Source organism: Bufo bufo, chromosome 5 (assembly GCF_905171765.1).
Source record: "Bufo bufo chromosome 5, aBufBuf1.1, whole genome shotgun sequence".
In the NCBI taxonomy this organism is placed as follows: domain Eukaryota; kingdom Metazoa; phylum Chordata; class Amphibia; order Anura; family Bufonidae; genus Bufo; species Bufo bufo.
The window spans coordinates 510,814,461-510,835,413 of NC_053393.1; the positions used below are offsets into that span (position 1 = coordinate 510,814,461).

A 20,953-nucleotide genomic window follows, 5' to 3' on the forward strand; every position below is an offset into this window, starting at 1 on the left:
AACTTGCATTTCTGGATTCCACAGACAACTGTGTCTATAGACAGTGATTTCTGGAAGTGTTCCTGAGCCCATGCAGTCATTTCCAGTACAGACTCATGCCTGTTTTTAATGCAGTGCTGCCTGAGGCTGTTTATTATTAGTACCACTTAAGCTCGTTCCACATTTGCATTGGACAGATCCGGCAGGGTGTCGCTGCCGGAATGCCGTCCAGCCCCATTAACTATAATGGGGACTGGCGGAGATCCAGCCACAACCTGGCAAATATGCTGAGAATCAGCTGGACTAATACCGCTGCGCGCAGCTGTTTTTGTCTGCCCGATTCTCCGCATGTTTGCCAGGTTGTGGGCGGATCTCCGCCAGTCCCCATTATAGTTAATGTGGCCAGCAGGTATGAGTCCTGTCGGAGTAGTCTGCCAGAGATGTCTAATGCCAATGTGAAGCCTTACTTTTCCTGCCTTTTGTTGCCTCTGTCCCAACATTTTTTTAGATGCTGAACTGGCCGACTGCAGTCCAGACCTTTCACCAATAGAAAATTTGATGAATCATGAAACAAATAATCTAGCTAGAATCTTACATCAGACAAAAATAGGACAACATTCCTCCAAGACGCCATCAAATCTCACTTCTCAGACTTTTACAGACTGTTGTTAAAAGAAGAAGGGATGCTACACAATGTCAGACATGGCCCTATCCCAACTGTTTTGAGATTTGTTGCTGCCATAAAGTTCTAAATGAGTTAATTTTTTTATTTAGTGTCTCACTTTTAACATCTGATATGTGTTCTATGATCCTTTCTGAATAAACTATGAGTCTACGAGATTTGCAAATTGTTATATTCTGTTTTTATTAGTGATTTATAACTTTTTAGGAACTGGGGTTATGCATGCAATTAAAAGTATTCAGATCCAAGTGCTGGTTTAAAAAATGTAGAATATTTTTTTGTAAAAAAAAAATTGACAAATATTTATGGCTTTTTGAAGACCGAGAGTAAAAAAAATAAAAATAAAATACAGGGGCGCTTTATTTATATTGATAACCCATCCTCACGATATGCCATTAATATCAGATTGGCAGGGGTCTGACTCCCAACACCACCGCTAATCGGCTATTTGAAGAGAAGGCTGCGCTCCTGCAAGCACTGCCTTCCCTTCATTGAGAGCAGGTGTAATCACAAGCAGGGCCGGCCTTAGGTGTTCAGGCGCCCTGTGCGAGCTAACCTTGTGGCGCCCCCCCCCCCCCCCAAAAAAAAAAAAAAAAACACTGCTTGTTGCTGGCATCATGGCATAGGCTGGCTGACTATCCAACCAAGTAGTTACCAGCCCACACACCCCAAAGGCCGGTGTAATGTTATACTTCCCTACTTCGTGAGATTTCCCTAGCCTCGTCACTTCCAGTCGCACCGGACATGACGTGAGGAGGTGTGCAGCGCCGCGCAGGCGCACAACGACAGGTTAGGGAAGTTTCACAGCAGAGTGCGCATGCGCCAGGAGCCTCACCAGCGGTTAGGGAAGGGAAAAATTACGTACGGGCCAGTGCTTTTTCCCTACCCTAACCGCTGGTGAGGCTCCCAACGCATGCGCAGTGTCGGCCGGTGTCCAGCTGAGAACATCCATCCGATCACCGCACCTGTGCACTGGCCCATAATTTTTCCCTACCCTAACCGCCGGCGAGGCTCCCAGCGCATGCGCACTCTGCTGTGAAATTTCCCTAACCCATCGTTGTGCGCAGTGCGCCCCCCCAATATAATAAACATTGGCGCAGTACGCCCCCCCAATATAATAAACATTGGTGGTGCAGTGCGCCCCCCCCCAACACCCCAGTATAATAAACATTGGTGGCGCAGTGCGCCCCCCCAATATAATAAACATTGGTGGCGCAGTGCGCTCCCCCCCAACACCCCAGTATAATAAACATTGGTGGCGCAGTGCGCCCCCCCAACACCCCAGTATAATAAACATTGGTGGCGCAGTGCGCCCCCCCCCAACACCCCAGTATAATAAACATTGGTGGCGCAGTGCGCCCCCCCCCCAACACCCCAGTATAATAAACATTGGTGGTGCAGTGCGCCCCCCCCAACACCCCAGTATAATAAACATTGGTGGCGCAGTGCGCCCCCCCCCAACACCCCAGTATAATAAACATTGGTGGCGCAGTGCGCCCCCCCCCAACACCCCAGTATAATAAACATTGGTGGCGCAGTGCGCCCCCCCCAACACCCCAGTATAATAAACATTGGTGGTGCAGTGCGCCCCCCCCAACACCCCAGTATAATAAACATTGGTGGCGCAGTGCGCCCCCCCCAACACCCCAGTATAATAAACATTGGTGGCGCAGTGCGCCCCCCCCCAACACCCCTGTATAATAAACATTGGTGGCGCAGTGCGCCCCCCCTCAATATAATAAACATTGGTGGCGCAGTGGGCAGTGCCAATGAGGGTTAAAAAATAATTAACTCACCTCCTCCAATTGATCGTCTTCTGTTCTTTCTTCATGACCTGTCAAAGGACCTGTGGTGACATCACTGTGCTCATCACATGATCCATCACCATGGTAATGGGTCATGTGATGAGCTCAGTGACGTCACCACAGGTCCTGAAGAAAACAGGAGACCGGCAGCTATGCGATCAACTGGAGGAGGTGAGTTAATTTTTTTAAATTATTTTTTAACCCTCACTGGCACTTCCCACTGTGCCACCAATGTTTCTTATACTGGGGTGTTGGGGGGGCGGAGCACTGTGCCACCAACGTTTCTTATACTGGGGTGTTGGGGGGGGGGCGCACTGTGCCACCGTTTCTTATACTGGGGTGTTGGGGGGGGGGGGCGCACTGTGCCGGAATCAAATAGCCGACACCCGACCTCTGTGACAGGGAGCTGCGATCAGCGGCAGTTAACCCCTCAGGTACCGCACCTGAAGGGTTAACTCAACTGCAGCTGATCGCAGCTCCCTGTCACAGAGGTCGGGTGTCGGCTATTTGATTCCAGCACCCGCCTCCTGTATTTGTATTTCAGGTCAGTTATCTTCATTGGTGGCGCAGTGGCCACAGCCCCTCCCCTCCTCCTCCTGTCTCTCTTCTTATTGGCAGCGGCGGGGGCAGCAGGCAGGTCAGGCACAGGGGAGGAGGAACGAATCAGGTCAGACAGGGGAGGGCTAGATGGAGGGGGCGCCCCGAGGGAGAACACAAGTTCAGCCTCGCCTGCCGCATATTACATTGCGAGCTGTCGGCCGCCCAGCGCCCCTGTTACTATGGCGCCCTGTGCGGCCGCACAGCCCGCACACCCCAAAGGCCGGCCCTGATCACAAGAAGCCGTCCCATTCACTTCTATGGGACGGCTCTGTAGTATACACTTGAATAGGAAGGAGCTGTCCCATGAAAGTGTTAAGAACAGCTGAGATGTAATTACACCTGCTGACCACTGCGGTTGCGCCGGCGAGCAGGTAAACAACGAAGGGAAGGCAGCGCTTGCACAGAGAGCGGCCTTCTCTTCAAACAGCTAAAAAAAAAGAATACAAAAACGCAGCACACCACGTTCTCGTATCCTGCACAGTCTGGTAAAAAAAAAAAAGTTTACCGATACTGGTAAAAAAAAAAATATACATTATTATTATTTTTTTTTTTACAATGGAACTCTATGGTGAAGGATGCCACTGTATGGCATCCGTTTTACGTATATGTTTTTGTATACCTTAAACAGATGGGAAAAACGTGATGTGAGCCCAGCTTAAGGTCTCAACCAATTTTAAAGATATTTAGTTTTCAGCTGGACATGCCCTTTTACACTATAGCAGTATATTTAACCATCCCATTATTTTCAACAGTGCAATTTCATCCATTCCATACTGAAAATCTACATTGGTCAGTATGCCTCATAGGGAAGAATTCCCAACTCACATTGCCTCGCGCACAGCGACATTACACGATTGCGATCAATAATTCGATAAAACGAGTGGCAGGGTGGAGATTGCTCCATTATGGCACAATAGATGCATCGGTTATTGTTATATCACCTCATTATTCTTCATGTGAATTCTTGCCTTTCCGTCTCTGGTCGGATTAATACCCCGATGGGCCTTGTGAAATACCTTTGTCTCTGCGTTATGCAAACAACTTGACTACATCTGCAGCTCGGTCATTCATCTAAGCTGAGCGGTGTGAAAAGTGAAAGTGTCTCTAATCAGGACACTTGAAGGCAGGGTAAAGTGCTCTTCTATCTCCACCACCTCATTGGCAGCAGATGGACAGAGAAAAAGTCACCGAGAGCACAAATAAAAGTCACAGACAATGGCAAAGTGTGAAAGTGGAGGATGCTACAGGAAAGATCTTAACAGCCTTGGCCGGTTAGGCATTGTGCCTAGGTTGTATTCATTTTCCGTGTGAACATATATAATATAACATCTGAATATAAACTCCGTACATTCCATATCCATTCCATTGAAATAAAAAAAATTAAAAAAATCAAGAACAAGTTGCACTTGTAGGGGAAAGTTATTTCTCTACACACAATTTCCAGTCCAGTAACCTCATAGACAGTGTATACAGCCTCGCCTAGTGCGGAGGTGGTCATTCATGCAACAAGACTTTGATTAATCCAATCAATAAGAAGCCATCAGGGCAATCATATGTTTTCTGATCAAAATATGCTCCGTCAGTTGGAACAAATTTTTTCTTTGGGGCTGAAAATTATTTTCCATTGCCTGTTACCCATTATTACAATAGGCTGTGTTCACCCGTCAGTTATTTCCATCAGTCTTTGTGAGCCAAAACCAGGAGTGGACGCTAAACAGACATAAGGTATAATGGAAAGATCTGCAACTGTTCTGTGTTTTTGACCCGCACCTGGTTTTGGCTCACAATAAGGGTGGGTTCACACTAGCGTTAGGGATTCCGTTATGGCTTTCCGTTATAACATGGTTATAATGGAATCCATAAGACGGAAGGACGGATCCGTCTTTTAAAGGCTTCCGTTTTGCATTCCGTCATAATACAAGTCTATGGGCAGAAGAACGGATCCGTCCTTCCATCTTATGGATTCCGTTATAACCATGTTATAACGGAAAGCCATAACGGAATCCCTAACGCTAGTGTGAACGCACCCTTACAGATGGAAATAACTGATCAAATAACTGAAGTGTGAACAGACCTCATATATCAGTGGTTGAAGGTACAGGCCGACTTAGGCCCCTTGCAGACGAGCGTGTCCGGATGCGTCCCGGTGCATTGCGGCAAACCCGCGCGAGTAGGTACGCAATTGCAGTCAGTTTTGACTGCGATTGCGTTCCGTTGTTCAGTTTTTATCGTGCGGGTGCAATGTGTATTGCACACACGTGATAAAAAACTGACTGTGGTACCCAGACCCGAACTTCTTCACAGAAGTTCAGGTTTGGGTTCAAGGTTGTGTAGATTGTATTATTTCCCCTTATAACATGGTTATAAGGGGAAATAATAGCATTCTGAATACAGAATGCATAGTACAATAGGGCTGGAGGGGTTAAAAATAATAATAATAATTTAACTCACCTTAATCCACTTGTTCGCGCAGCCGGCATCTCTTCTGTCTTCATCTGTGAGAAATAGGACCTTTGATGACGTCACTACGCTCATCACATGGTTTATCACATGATCTCTTACCATGGTGGTGGATCATGTGACGGACCATGTGATGGATGTAGTGACGTCATCAAAGGTCCTATTCCTCACAGATGAAGACAGAAGAGAAGCCGGCTGCGCGAACAAGTGGATTAAGGTGAGTTACATTTTTTTTTAACCCCTCCAGCCCTATTGTACTATGCATTCTGTATTCAGAATGCTATTATTTTCCCTTATAACCATGTTATAAGGGAAAATAATAAAGATCGGGTCCCCATCCCGATCGTCTCCTAGCAACCGTGCGTGAAAATCGCACCACATCCGCACTTGCTTGCGGATGCTTGCGATTTTCACGCAGCCCCATTCACTTCTATAGGGCCTGCGTTGCCTGAAAAACTCACAAAATAGAGCATGCTGCGATTTTCACGCAACGCACAAGTGATGCGTGAAAATCACCGCTCATGTGCACAGCCCCATAGAAGTGAATTGGTCCGGATTCAGTGCGGGTGCAATGCGTTCACCTCACGCATTGCACCCGCGCGGAAAACTCGCCCGTGTGAAAGGGGCCTTAGGCCTCTTTCACACAAGCATATTGAAATCTGTCAGTATTCTAGCTCTGGATTATGCACGGATTCCAGATGATATACCATCAGTATTGCTTCAGTATTTCATGCAGATTGACGCGCGTATTTTTTTATGTACTCCAAAAGACTGTAATGTGCATATTTCAAAACAAATACGCACAAAACTCGGACACGCTGCGGATTTCAAATACTGACGGAACTTATACGCCCATGTGAATAGCTCTATTCATTAACAATAGCAGCGGATTCCCTACATAAAATCCGGGTCATAGACGGATAGCTCATGTGAAAGAGGTCAGTGAGATAAAGTCGTCACTGTGATTTTGTAGTAAAAAAGATCGCAGAGAGACACGGAGCGTTGTCAATCATGTTAATGCTCCGTGTCTCTGCTGTCCGGAGTGGGGCTTGGCTGTCATTCAGACTGCGGATGACACTTACGGCATCCGCTCGTGTGAAACAGCCCTAAGGGTCCCTTTCCATGGCTGATGCGGGGCTTTAATCAGCACTGATCAATGATATAGCGAGCTCCCTAAAGTACTTGCATGAGCTGATGCAAACCGCCTGCGGGACGAATGATCGTTAAAGGGGTTGTCCAGGATAGGCTGTTAGCGGGCATCTGACACCCCACAACCCTGCCGATCAGCTGGAGCTACACATCTCCGTCCACTGCTGGTGTCTGCAGCACTGACCCCATTCACTTCAATGGGAGCAGCACTATAGTTGCCAGCTCCGTCCACTACACAATGCATGGAGGTGTGTAGTTCCACTGACAACTCGTGAGGGGTGTCAGACCCGTTTGATTAGATATTGATCCTGAAGATTGACCATCAATAGTAAAGTCCTGGACAAATCCTTTAATACTATGGTTTATCCCCCCCATGCAGTTTGCAGATTGTCAGCAGCACAACCCTTGTTCACACGAGGATTATTTTTATGAACTAAACAACAGGGCTGTTCAGGAAAGAGTGTTCTTATGAACGGTTGTTCAGCTGATTATTTGCCTGTGTAAATGGTTCTCTTAAAGGGGTTGTCCACTTTTTTATATTGATGAGTTATCCTCATCAATATCAGATCAGCAGGGGGGGGGGGGCGACTCCCGACACCCCTGCCTATCAGCTGTATGAGCGCTGACTTGTCTTCTCTGTTTACCTGCTCACCATCCTGAGGATAGGTCATATAAAAAAAAGTGGACATCCCCTTTAAGAAGTGAGCTTCTACACACCCATGTCCTCATGATAACACTTCCTGTCCCAGAGCTCAGTCAATTACAATTTATCATAAAGACAAAATGCGTCACAGCAAGCCATCAGAGACCCTGTTGTGGACATTCTGTAGTAGTGCTATTATGGGAACATGGACACAGGGGACCTCATGCATTGAGCCTGTGCAGAAGTACAGTAAGGCCCTGCAATAACATACAATTAGCTGGTGGTGGTTATGGAACCTTATTCCAAGTTTTGCCACGTCTTGTGACGCCTCTGTTTAAAGGGGTTCTCTCACTTCAGCAAACGGCATTTATCATGTAGAGAAAGTTACTACAAGGCACTTACTAATGTATTGTGATTGTCCATGTTACCTCCTTTGCTGGCTGGATTCCTTTTTCCATCCAATTATACACTGCTCGTTTCCAGTGGCCACCGCTGCAACGCAGATACGATGTGGCCGGGACGGGAGCTGCTGCGCATGCGTGCCTAGGTGCTCTCCCACGGTCCCAGCCACCAGAGAGGCCAGCGCTTTTTCCTACAGCGGGCAAGCACGACCACCGCTGATGGATTGGAAGGGGGTCATAACCCCCTGGAAACGAGCAGCGTATAATGTGACGGAAAAATGAATCCAGCCAGCAAAGGAGGCAATATGGACAATCACAATACATTAACTTTCTCTAATATAACTTTTAAAAAAACTTTCTCTACATGATAAATGCCATTTACTGAAGGGAGACAACCCCTTTAAGAGTAGCTTGCTACAAACTACTAGACGCCAGACTCCGGACTTCTATCCTGCATATATTTCTGGTATGTAGAGCTCACAACATAGGAGTCTGCAGTGGCCGGTGCAAGAAGGTTTGAAGTCTTGAGGACATTAGAGTTGTTTCTGCGCCTGTCAAGTGGACGGCAATGTAGACAAGTGCTTGAATAAGGGAGGTGACAGCAGCTGACGGGAGAGGTGACAGCAGCTGACGGGAGAGGTGACAGCTCGGTGCAGAGAAGACAGGGTCATTAGGGACGGCTTTAAAAGAACTGAAAGTTCAGCTCAGGCAGATGAAAGATTCTGTGTTCAATGCAAAGTGAGAAAATGTCTTTGTTCTGACGCTTTGATGTTGGACAACACTTGGCTCCTCAGATATCATAGAGTAATACTCTAAAAATATAACGCGATTATTATGTTTTATTTTACTCACTTATATAGCGCTGACATATTCCGCAGCGCTTTACAGGCATTAGCATCACACACTGTCTCCAATGGAGCTGACAATCTCTCGGAGGAAACCGGAGTATCCAGAGGAAAGCCACGCAAACACGGGGAGAACATGCAACTTCCAGGCAGATGTCCATGGTCAGATTTGAATCTAGGACCCCAGCGCTGCAAGGCACCAGTGCTGACCACTGAGCCATCATGTTGGTGGTTTTGAAAACATCCGTGGAATACACGAGATTGATCAATATGCCAGTCTAAAACCAAGGTACGCTGGAGGAAACCTTGCCACATTTCCCATCTTGGGCTGTCCCAAAGACAGAAATTGAAATCTCCATCCGCTATGAGCAGGAGTTCATTTGCGCTATATTTTAGTCCTGATAATAATAATAAAGCTTTCAGACCGAAGGACACCACCATGTTAACCATGCCCCCCCCCCCCCTTCCTTTCGAAGTTGGCAAGGCTCCATAATTTGCAACTCCACAAAACCTTTGCAAATTGCACAATGAATCTCCCCCTCTGTTTTAAGAAATAAATGTAGAAAATCATATATTTCTAAAAAGATATATAGAGTGAAAAATTAGGTAAAATTGGAAAAAAAAAATATCTCTGAAGGGAATGTGTCACCTATAATTTTTTCTGCAAACTAAAACCAGATAGTAGCACATCTCCTTTTTTTTTTTTTTCTAAGGCTACTTTCACACTGGCGTTTTCAATTCCACTATTGAGATCCGTCATAGGATATTAATAGCGGAAGAAAACGCTTCCGTTTTGTCCCCATTCATTGTCAATAGGGACAAAACTGAACTGAACAAAGCGGAATGCACCAAAATGTATTCCGTTCTGTTTTGTAGCGTCCCCATCGCGATGTGGTGCGGAGCAAGACGGATCCGTTCTGACACACAATGTAAGTCAATGGGGACGGATCCGTTTTCTCTGACACAATAGAAAAAGGATTCGTCCCCCTTTGACTTTCAATGGTGTTCAAGACGGATCCGTCATGGCTATAGAAGACGTAATACAACCGGATCTGTTCATGACGGATGCATGCGGTTGTATTATTGTAACGGAAGCGTTTTTGCAGATCCATGACGGATATGCTAATGTGAAAGTAGCCTAATCTGTTTTTATTTTCTGATTGTAGATTTTTTTATTCTTTTTCCTGAACTTGATTATGGGGGCAGCCATCTTGCATGAGCAACAGCCTTTAGAGGTTAGCACTGGTGCCTTGCAGCGCTGGGGTCCTAGGTTTAAATCCGACCAAGAACAACATCTGCATGGAGTTTGTATGTTCTCCCCGTGTTTGTGTGGGTTTCCTCCAGGTACTCCGGTTTCCTCCCACACTCCAAAGACATACTGATAGGGAGCTTAGATTGTGAGCTCCATTGGGGACAGTTGGATGCTAATGTCTGTAAAGTGCTGATATAATAGCGCTGTGTGCATAAAATAAATAAATATATAATATGCTTTACGGCAGCCACCATGGGCCATAGACACAATGGCATTAGGGGACCTCGTTGACTTCTATGGGACAGTTTTCTAGGCATGCTGTGTGGCCTGTGCAGAGGTCAGGAGGGAGTAGAGATCACCTATTGGGAATGTGGATCCTGTGTTATCTATATAGAGGTGATATCTGTCATTGTAATTGTGCCTATGATTATAACTAGATGACTGCTGAATTGATCTGCACAGACCAAGAAGAGAGGCCTCTTTCACACGGGTGAGTTTTCTGCACGGGTGCAATGCGTGATGTGAACGCATTGCACCTGCACTGAATCCAGACCCATTCATTTCTATGGGGCTGTGCACATGAGCACTGATTTTCACGCATCACTTGTGCGTTGCGTGAAAATAGCAGCATGTTCTATATTCTGCGTTTTTCACGCTACGCAGGCCCTATAGAAGTGAATGGGGCTGTGTGAAAATCCCAAGCATCCGCAAGCAAGTGCGGATGCGGTGCGATTTTCACGCATGGTTGCTAGGTGACGATCGAGGTGGGGACCCGATCATTATTATTTTCCCTTATAACATGGTTATAAGGGAAAATAGTAGCATTCTTAATACAGAATGCTAAGTAAATTAGGGATGGAGGGGTTAAAAAAAAAAAAAGTAAAATTAAACTCACCTCATCCACTTGTTCGCGCAGCCCAGCTTCTCTTCTTTCTTCTTCTTTGATGACCTGGGAGAAAAGGACCTTTGGTGATGTCACTGCGCTCATCACATGGTCCGTCATCATGTAATGAGCGCAGTGACATCACCAAAGGTCCTTTTCTCCCAGGTCATCAAAGAAGAAGAAAGAAGAGAAGCTGGGCTGCGCGAACAAGTGGATGAGGTGAGTTTAATTTTACTTTTATTTTTTTAACCCCTCCATCCCTAATTTACTTAATCTACACAACACTGATCCCAAACCTGAACTTCTGTGAAGAAGTCAAGGTTCGGGTCTGGGTACCAAACATGCCGATTTTTCTCCCGCGCGTGCAAAACGCATTAAACCGCCTTGCACTCGTGCGGAAAAATCACGCATTTTCCCGCAACGCACCCGCAAGAGGCCTTAGTGACCAGTGTAAAAACTGCAACATTTTAAGATTTTTTTTAATATAGTTATATAAAAAAAATTCAAATAATATCATCAAAATTCTTTTAAGATATGTTTAACAAAAAAATCCCCTCTGTTATGTTTTTATCCTATTGATTTACCTGTGATTTTACTATATATCATTATATTATGTATTTATTATTATTATTACTTCTATTGACTGGCAAAATAGCAGTTTGTTAGGCACCAATTGGATATTCTGATCCTCTATGCAATATTGCAATGAAAAAATTATAAATCATTTTTTGTCCATGTTTGAGCCATTTCAGTTCAATTTTTTTATATAATTGTAAATTGATGGATTCACTGAATTTTTTTTTTTATAAAACTGGTTACATCGGATTGACAAGAGGCTTTGTTCACATCAGTGCTAAGGGTGCTTATACATGGTGCAGATTTGTGCGCAGAAAATCTGCATGAAATCTGCACCAAACCCGCACATAAATCCTATTTATCGAGGTTTTGGTACATTTTTGTGCGTTTTTTATGCTTTTTTTGTGTGTTTTGGTGCAGATTTTCTGTTTATGTACACAACCCCTTTGAAGTATGCTGCTCTGTTTTGTCTTGGATTTTTGCCACAATCTGTGATGGAATCTCTTAAAGGGGTTCTCTAGGAATGTCTCTGTCCTATAATGTGAACAGGACTGGCTGCTACCGCTTTCATAGTTGTCTGTAATACACATTGGTGAGTGTTCCTGTCAGGCTGCTCAGCCAAGATGGCATATTGTAGGCAGGATCACATAATTACCATCCTTTGTAGAGCAGTGTAGTGAGACCGTCAACCCCCAGCGCAGCTCTGCAAGTAGTGACAACTAGTCCTGCTCACGTTCAAAGACAAGTTGCAGGTGGCCATTTTAAATCATTCCTGGAGAACCCCTTTAGTGAAGCCTCCATTTATTTAATGTTTTTCGTGTAATATGTTTGAGTGGTTATTTCGAATTAGCAATTTATTCAATTGACAGATCTGATGTTATGTTATGGGACTATATAATGGTTGGACTAATATTGTGTAGATCCCTCTCATGGTACCAAAACAGCATTGACCCTTCAAGACATGAGGAGTACAAGACCACTCAAGGTGTCCTGTGGTATCTGGTACCAAGATGTTAGCAGAAGTCATGAGGTGGGGTCTCCATGGATCAGACCATTCCTATACGATTTTTGCAGTGTAGTAGGGCACATTATCCTGCTTAAAGTGGTGCTGCCATTAGGGAATGCTTCCTCCTTAAAGGGGGTACTTGGTCTGTGCAATGTTTAGGTAGGTGGTACTTATCCACATAAATGCCAGGACTCAAGGTTTCACGGCAAAATATTGCACAGAGCATCATCCTGCCTCCACTAGCTTGTCTTCTTCTCAGAGTCCATCCACTAAACCAAGTGCACAATCAAATCATGAATTTTAACTTAAAAAAAAATTCAGTTCAGCCATATGATTGTTTTCTGATACTTTATTATTTTTGTCACAGCAAATACAACTTCAGAAGGAGAATGAAGAGAAGGCGCTACGTGAGATCCAAAGACAAAAGCAGGAACTGATCTTTGCAGAGGAACAGCTAAAGAAAATGAGAGAGAAGCTGAAGACACCAAAGATTGATGTAAATGTGAGTATCAATTCACTAATCCTCAGTAATTGCCAATGTGCAATTGTTTATTCACAATATGATTATCAATTCTTTAGGAACAGTGACATCACTAGGAAACCCCATGAGGTCTAAGCCTTACTGGTGGTGCACTTGCTAGATACTAGATACCTCTTCTTCTTCTTCTTCTTCTTCTTCTTCTTCTAGATATCTCTTCTCCTCTTAGCTTTTGAACTAAGTAACTCTTCCTCATGTAGCATACAGATTTGCCTTGTTAAAGAAGTTGTCACAATTGAACAATAATGGCATTTTGATGCGATCTTCCATACATATTCGATAGGTGCGGTTACAAACTCTGGGACCCGCTCTTATCTCAAGAATGGGTTCCAGCCATGAACGCAGAGCCCGCCGCACTTTATTTGCACTGCTTTGGGAGTTATAATCCCATAAATTGTCGAGCGTTGGCTGGGCTATCTTTGGAGTCCCATAGCGGTGAAAGGATAGGTGCCCGCACATGTATGGCATGCTCTTCATTCATGACAGGGCCCTGTTTTTAAGGTAGGAGCGGGTCCCAGAGCTGGTACCACACCTATCGAACATTTATGGAATATCGTATCAGTATGACGCAAATGGGCAGACACATCAACCCCTTTAAAGGGGTTGACCGACCTTGAAACCGACAACCCCTTGGACACTAACCTATGTCCCTGAACATAATAAACACCACTCATCTGTTTGCGGGCCATGGTGCCTCTCTGTTCCCGCCGCGTCAGTCCCACAGCCACCACAGTGGTTTGAAAGCTATGTTATAGCTGTGACCAGTGAGGCCTGTGATTGGCCGCAGGAGTCACAGGACCAGGCCGCTTCCTGGTCCTGTAGGGAATGGAGCAGCGGTGGGACAGCGGACAGGTGAGCGGCATAAGTTATGTCATGGGGCACAAGAAAGGACACCAGGGGTTGTCAGGTTCAAGGCTGGACAACCCCTTTAACAAGGAAAATCTGTATGTCGCATGAGGACGAAGAGTTGCTTACTTCAAAAGCTAAGAGAACAAGAAAAGAAATTGAAATGATTGGTTCCACATCCAATCCTCAAAGAATGTGGATCAGATGCCGAAAAAATACTTTTGTGTGCACAAGGCCTAAGATGGCAAAGGCTTTCAATGAACTTGATATGACACAAGGAGATTTTCCATGTTTTCCATGGTGCTGTCAGGTTAGGGGGTCCAAGTATTTTACCGGTTTAGTGGTGGTGGGACACCTGCCTTTATATGACTGTTCTAGCTTCTATAATTATTGCCGTTTTTCTCTCTTTGTATATTATATCATGTATATGTGTTTCTGTGATCCATTATATCTTTGCACCACATAGAAGCAATATGTTCATTTTTTTTATCAGAGTATGAATGCAGACCAAGAGCGGCTGCAAGCACAGGTTAAAACGCTTCTAAGTGTGAAAGAAGAGGACGCAAGGACCATAGAAAGGTACAACAATTGTGCTACACACAAAATGTACATAGCCGATAATGAGGATTTTCTGCCATCTACACAGAGGATGTGTATATATTGGGGGAGATTTAGTATGTATTACACCAACAGATTATCTGACCAATATCTCTCCAATCAGACCAATAGTTGGTGGGTATTACATAAAATCTGTGTGTTTAATTGGCCATCTGACCAATGATTGGTCAGAAACTCTGTCAGATAATCTCTTGGTGTAATACAGGCCTTACTAAACTGAATGCACCAAAATTCTGGCTTAATGTGGGCCAATAAAAAACTAGCATACATACTTTACAGCACAAGAATTATGTGTTGTAGATACCTTTCACCTCCCTAGTTTAGGGGGCATGCTTCAGAGGAAAATGGGCAGCCTTACCGGGAAGGCCCTGGTTTAAAATGCAACATATTGTGCCAAAAATGGTCTAAAGATGAGCCTGATCTAAGTTTATTCTGTCTTAACTATTAGCCAGGATTAGTAAATCTGCTTCATCGTGCATAATAATTGTATGGATTTTTTTATGTGCCTAAATTTTCTTCTGATCTCCAAAAATAGTAGGTTGCCCATCCCCCCCAAGGGAATGGCATGTGTCCCTGCATGTGTTAGCTTGTGGTTTTCACAAAGCTGCTCTTACAACAGTCCTCATGCAGAGTTTCAGAGCCATTTTCACTAGATTCGTACAATGGATTGGGAATAGCAGGGTTTCATTTTGCCACAATGATTAACACAAGGAAGAGATATATCAAAACTGGTGTAAAGTAGAATTGGCTTAGTCGCCCATAGAAACCAATCAGATTCCACCTTTCATTTTTTACAGCTCCTTTGGAAAATGAAAGGAGGAATCTGATTGGTTGCTATGGGCAACTAAGACAGTTCTACTTTACACCAGTTTGATAAATCTCCCCCAAGGACTGTTTAACGCTACACCCAGTTCTGGCCTGTCATTTTTCAGAGAGCGGTCGCTATCAATACCAGATATTGACATCGCAGAGATCAGGAAGTGAAATGTGGGAAATTCTGTCACTTTATTGGGAATCTGTGAGCCCTGTTTGCGGATTCAAAGCATCTTTATGTTGCCACTTTTCTCATTCAGAGCAGTGGAAAGGTGGCGATGTTGTTGCTTAGTTTCTCTCTATTGAAATCTAATGAAGTCGAGAACTGGGCAAGCATTTTTCTATCATATTTGGATATTATTTGCTATTGAACATTTGCAGGTTAATAGACTATATAATGGGAGATCTTCAACCCTCCACGTGTGGCTTTTATTTTTAGGTTACAAAGGGAACTTGAAAGACTCAATAAGACATGGGAAAAGAAGTTTGACATTCTGAAACAAAGGTAAGAGTAGTCATCATATTCATTAGTATTGACTGCAGCGCTCAGGTAAATCCGATATATGTGTGTATAAAGATATGATAGATAAGTAAATAGATACTGTAAGATAGATATCAGATAGATAGATATGAGATAGATAGATAGATATGAGATAGATAGATAGATAGATAGATAGATATGAGATATACAGTCAGGTCCATAAATATTGGGACATTGACACAATTCTAACATTTTTGGCTCTATACACCAGAACAATGGATTTGAAATGAAACTAACAAGATGTGCTTTAACTGCAGACTGTCAGCTTTAATTTGAGGGTATTTACATCCAAATCAGGTGAACGGTGTAGGAATTACAACAGTTTTCATATGTGCCTCCTACTTGTTAAGGGACCAAAAGTAATGGGACAATTGGCTTCTCAGCTGTTCCATGGCCAGGTCTGTGTTATTCCCTCATTATCCCAATTACAATGAGCAGATAAAAGGTCCAGAGGTCATTTCCAGTCTGCTATTTGCATTTGGAATCAGTTGCTGTCAACTCTCAAGATGAGATCCAAAGAGCTGTCACTATCGGTGAAGCAAGCCATCATTAGGCTGAAAAAAACATAACAAACCCATCAGAGAGATAGCAAAAACATTAGGCGTGGCCAAAACAACTGTTTGGAACATGCTTAAAAAGAAGGAACGCATCGGTGAGCTCAGCAACACCAAAAGACCCGGAAGACCACGAAAAACAACTGTGGTGGATGACCGAAGAATTCTTTCCCTGGTGAAGAAAACACCCTTCACAACAGTTGACCAGATCAAGAACACTCTCCAGGAGGTAGGTGTATGTGTGTCAAAGTCAACAATCAAGAGAAGACTTCACTAGAGTGAATACAGAGGGTTCACCACAAGATGTAAACCATTGGTGAGCCTCAAAAACAGGAAGGCCATATTAGAGTTTGCCAAACGACATCTAAAAAAGCATTCACAGTTCTGGAACAACATCCTATGGACAGATGAGACCAAGATCAACTTGTACCAGAGTGATGGAAAGAGAAGAGTATGGAGAAGGAAAGGAACTGCTCATGATCCTAAGCATACCACCTCATCAGTGAAGCATGGTGGTGGTAGTGTCATGGCGTGGGCATGTATGACTGCCAATGGAACTGGTTCTCTTGTATTTATTTATGATGTGACTGCTGACAAAAGCAGCAGGATGAATTCTGAAGTGTTTCAGGCAATATTATCTGCTCATATTCAGCCAAATGCTTCCAAACTCATTGGACGGCGCTTCACAGTGCAGATGGACAATGACCCAAAGCATACTGCAAAAGCAACCAAATAGTTTTTTGAGGGAAAGAAGTGGAATGTTATGCAATGGCCAAGTCAATCACCTGACCTGAATCCGATTGAGCATGCATTTCACTTGCTGAAGACAAAACTGAAGGGAAAATGCCCCAAGAACAAGCAGGAACTGAGGACAGTTGCAGTAGAGGCCAGGCAGAGCATCACCAGGGATGAAACCCAGCGTCTGGTGATGTCTATGCATTCCAGACTTCAGGCTGTAATCGACTGCAAAGGATTTGCAACCAAGTATTAAAAAGTGAAAGTTTGATTTATGATTATTATTATGTCCTATTACTTTTGGTCCCTTAACAAGTGGGAGGCACAGATGCAAACTGTTGTAATTCCTACACCGTTCACCTGATTTGGATGTAAATACCCTCAAATTAAAGCTGACAGTCTGCAGTTAAAGCACATCTTCTTCGTTTCATTTCAAATCCATTGTGGTGGTGTATAAAGCCAAAAATGATAGAATTGTGTCGATGTCCCAATATTTATGGACCTGACTGTACATAGCTCCACCAGAGTCTCCATACTTCAATCCCCACAGCTTTGATATCCTACAGAGGGAAGCTGCCCATTTCCAGGCTCTGGGCAATGTTCTCATCTTTGAAGACCTCAATGCAAGAACAGGGAGGGAGAGAGACTACCTGACAACTGACGGAAATGTCTATATATTTGGATTAGACACTGTGACAGCTCAGTGCACACCGAGAGGAACAGCTATGACAGCACAGTAAATAAAAGTGGCAGAAAACTGCAGAACTTATGTCGAAGCCTCAGACTTCATATTCTCAATGGCCGCACCAAGGGAGACTCTCTTGGTAGATATACCCTAAACTCCCATGTAGGCAACAGTGTGGTAGACTATGCCATCAGAGATATGGACCCCAAAAATGTTGGTGGCTTCATAGTCAGACACACCTGTCAGACCACAACCAACTGCTCCTATACATTAAATCCACAAGTAAACCACCAGCACAAACATCACAGCAGACCGGCCTCTTTAGCCTACCTCCATCTTTTAAATGGTCCAAGATGTCAGCCCCAAAGTATATGGAGACCATAAACAGCGCAGAGATCCAGGAGATGCTCTATAACTTCCATAGTAAAGTGTATGAGCTGAACCCAGAAGGAGTAAATCTCACGGTAAGGGACTTTAATAATATACTTTACACCATGGCGGAAATGTCTGACCTCAAAAGATGCAACAAAAGGCCAAAAAAGCAACAACCCAACAGTTGGTTTCGACCGGGAGTGTAAAGATATAAGGAAGGAGCTAAGAATGGCCTCAAATAGGAAACACCAAGATCCGAACAACCCCAGTCTGAGGGAAGCCTACAACAACATACAAAGGCAATACAAAAATACCCTCAGAAAGAAAATGCAAGGCAACATCTCAACCAAGCTCCTCCAACTCCAAGATGCTCTCCAGGACAACTCCTTCTGGGAACTATGGAAGCACATGGACAAAACCAGCAAGAACACCAACCTCCACATCCAAAACGACAACATCTGGTTCCAGTACTTCAAGGATTTTTACAAAGCCTTCTTGAGGGAGGACCAAAGCCCAGAATAAAAAGAAATCACAAAAAAGCTGAAGGATATGGAGGAAAAAATCAAAGATTTCCAAAACCCTCTATACACACCGATCACACTGCAGGAGATAATATAGAGGATCTCAGTGATAAAGAGTGAAAAAGCCAGCGACCCAGATGGGATCCTTCCAGAAATTATCAAATACAGCCCGCCAGGTATCCAGGCCGCATTAGTAAAACTCTACAATGTTGTGCTGAGTGCCGGCTACTTCCCCCAGAGCTGGAACCAGGGCATCATCACCCCCATACACAAGGGCGGAGACAGTACGACCCAGCCAACTATAGAGGAATATGCGTCAGCAGCAACCTGGGTCAGCAGCAACCTGGGAAAACTCCTCAGCAGTATCCTGAATAAGAGGCTCCTCAGCTTTCTCACCCAGCACAACATCCTCAGCAGAAGTCAAGCAGGCTTTATACCAAACCACTGCACCACGGACCACATCTACACCCTGCAGAGCCTCATCAAGAGCCATGTCCACAATACAAAGTATTCCAAAAAGAAAAAAGTAGAGTTCAGCTTCCCATAAAAGAAAAAGCTTTATTTCCTTGTATAAAAATATCCAGACATCATACAGTGAGGAACAGAAGTATTTGAACACCCTGCGATTTTGCAAGTTCTCCCACTTAGAAATCATGGAGGGGTCTGAAATTCACATTGTAGGTGCATTCCCACTCTGAGAGACAGAATAAATAAAAAAAAAAACAGGAAATCACATTATATGATTTTTAAAGAATTTATTTGTCTTGCACTGATGAACATAAGTATTTGAACACCTGAGAAAATCCGTGTTAATATTTGGTACAGAAGCCTTTGTTTGCATTTACAGATTTCAAACGTTTCCTGTAGTTCTTGACCAGGTTTGCACACACTGCAACAGGGATTTTGGCCCACTCCTCCACACAGATCTCCTCTAGATCTGTCAGGTTTCGGGGCTGTCACTGAGCAACACGGAGTTTCAGCTCCCTCCAAAGATGTTCTATTGGATTTAGGTCTGGAAACTGGCTAGGCCACTCCAGAACCTTGATATGCTTCTTACGGAGCCTCTCCTTGGTTATCCTGGCTGTGTGCTTTGGGTTGTTGTCATGTTGGAAGACCCAGCCACGACCCATCTTCAATGCTCTGACTGAGGGAAGGAGGTTGTTGCCCAAAATCTCGCAATAAATGGTCTCCTTCGCAGAAAAGCATCCCCAAAGCATGATGTTACCACCCCCATGCTTCACAGTAGGGATGGTGTTCTTGGGATTCAACTCATCCTTCTTTTTCCTCTAAACACGACGAGTGAGGTTTAGACCAAAAAGTTCTACTTTAGTCTCATCTGACCACATGACTTTCTCCCATGCCTCCTCTGGATCATCCAGATGGTCATTGGCAAACTTCAGACCAACCTGGGCATGTGATGACTTGAGCAGGGGAACCTTCCGTGCAATGGATGATTTGAAACCATGACGGCGTAGTGTTCTATCGACAGTGACCTTTGAAACTGTGATCCCATCTCTCTTCATGTCATTGACCAGCTTCTCCCTTGTAGTTCTGAGCTGATTCCTCACCTTTCTTATCATCAGTAATACCCCACGAGGTGAGATCTTGCATGGAGCCCCAGTGCGAGGGAGACTGACAGTCGTCTTTAGCCTCTTCCATTGTCTAACAATTGCTCCAACAGTTGATCTATTTTCACCAAGCTGCTTGGCAATTGCCCTGTAGCCCTTTCCAGACTTGTGGAGGTCCACAACTTTGTCTCTGGTGTCTTTTGACAGCTCTTTGGTCTTGCCCATGGTAGTAGTTGGCGTCTGACTGACTGTGGGGTGGACAGGTGTCTTTAAAGAGCTCAGACAGGTGCTACTAAGTGAGATTAATGAGTGGAGTAGAGGTGGACTTTTTAAAGGCACAGCAACATGTCTTTTTGAGCCAGAATTCTTGCTGTTTCTCAGGTGTTCAAATACTTATGTTCAGCAGTGCAAGACAAATAAATTCTTTAAAAATCATACAATGTGATTTCCTTTTTTTTTTTTTTTATTCTGTCTCTCAGAGTGGGAATGCAGCTACAATGTGAATTTCAGACCCCTCCAGGATTTCTAAGTGGGAGAACTTGCAAAATCGCAGGGTGTTTAAATACTTCTGTTCCTCACTGTATACAAAAACTTTGTCTACGCGTTTAAGACCTTAGATATAGCGGTCCTTCATCATGACATACAAAAGTTAAAATAAAGTCCCTCTCTTATAATGATGGGCCGGGTTTCACCTAATTAAATCCCCCACTCCACCTGTACACCTACAGAGAGGGAAAGAAAAAAACTCCTTCTTCAAAACAGAAAAAAAAACATAGGTTATCTGTATTGGAAAACTAAATCATGCTTCTTAGGCCGAATGCACACGGCCGTGTTCCGCGGCCGAGAGCGGTCCGTGGTATGCCGGGCTGGATTCCTGTTCA

At 44.2% G+C, this 20,953-nt stretch overlaps 1 protein-coding gene across 2 annotated transcripts in view; it reads left to right on the forward strand.

Moving 5' to 3' along the window:
- Positions 1 to 20,953, forward strand: part of C5H10orf67 (chromosome 5 C10orf67 homolog) — a 202,828-nt gene that overhangs the window by 108,842 nt on the left and 73,033 nt on the right. For both annotated transcript variants that reach the window (XR_005779333.1, XM_040434424.1), the window contains exons 10-12: positions 12,649 to 12,783; positions 14,159 to 14,244; positions 15,536 to 15,601. Coding sequence is in view for 1 of the 2 variants with exons in the window: in XM_040434424.1 (XP_040290358.1) it covers positions 12,649 to 12,783; positions 14,159 to 14,244; positions 15,536 to 15,601 (287 nt within the window). In the remaining variant the exon portion in view is untranslated. The remainder of the gene's footprint in view (positions 1 to 12,648; positions 12,784 to 14,158; positions 14,245 to 15,535; positions 15,602 to 20,953) is intronic.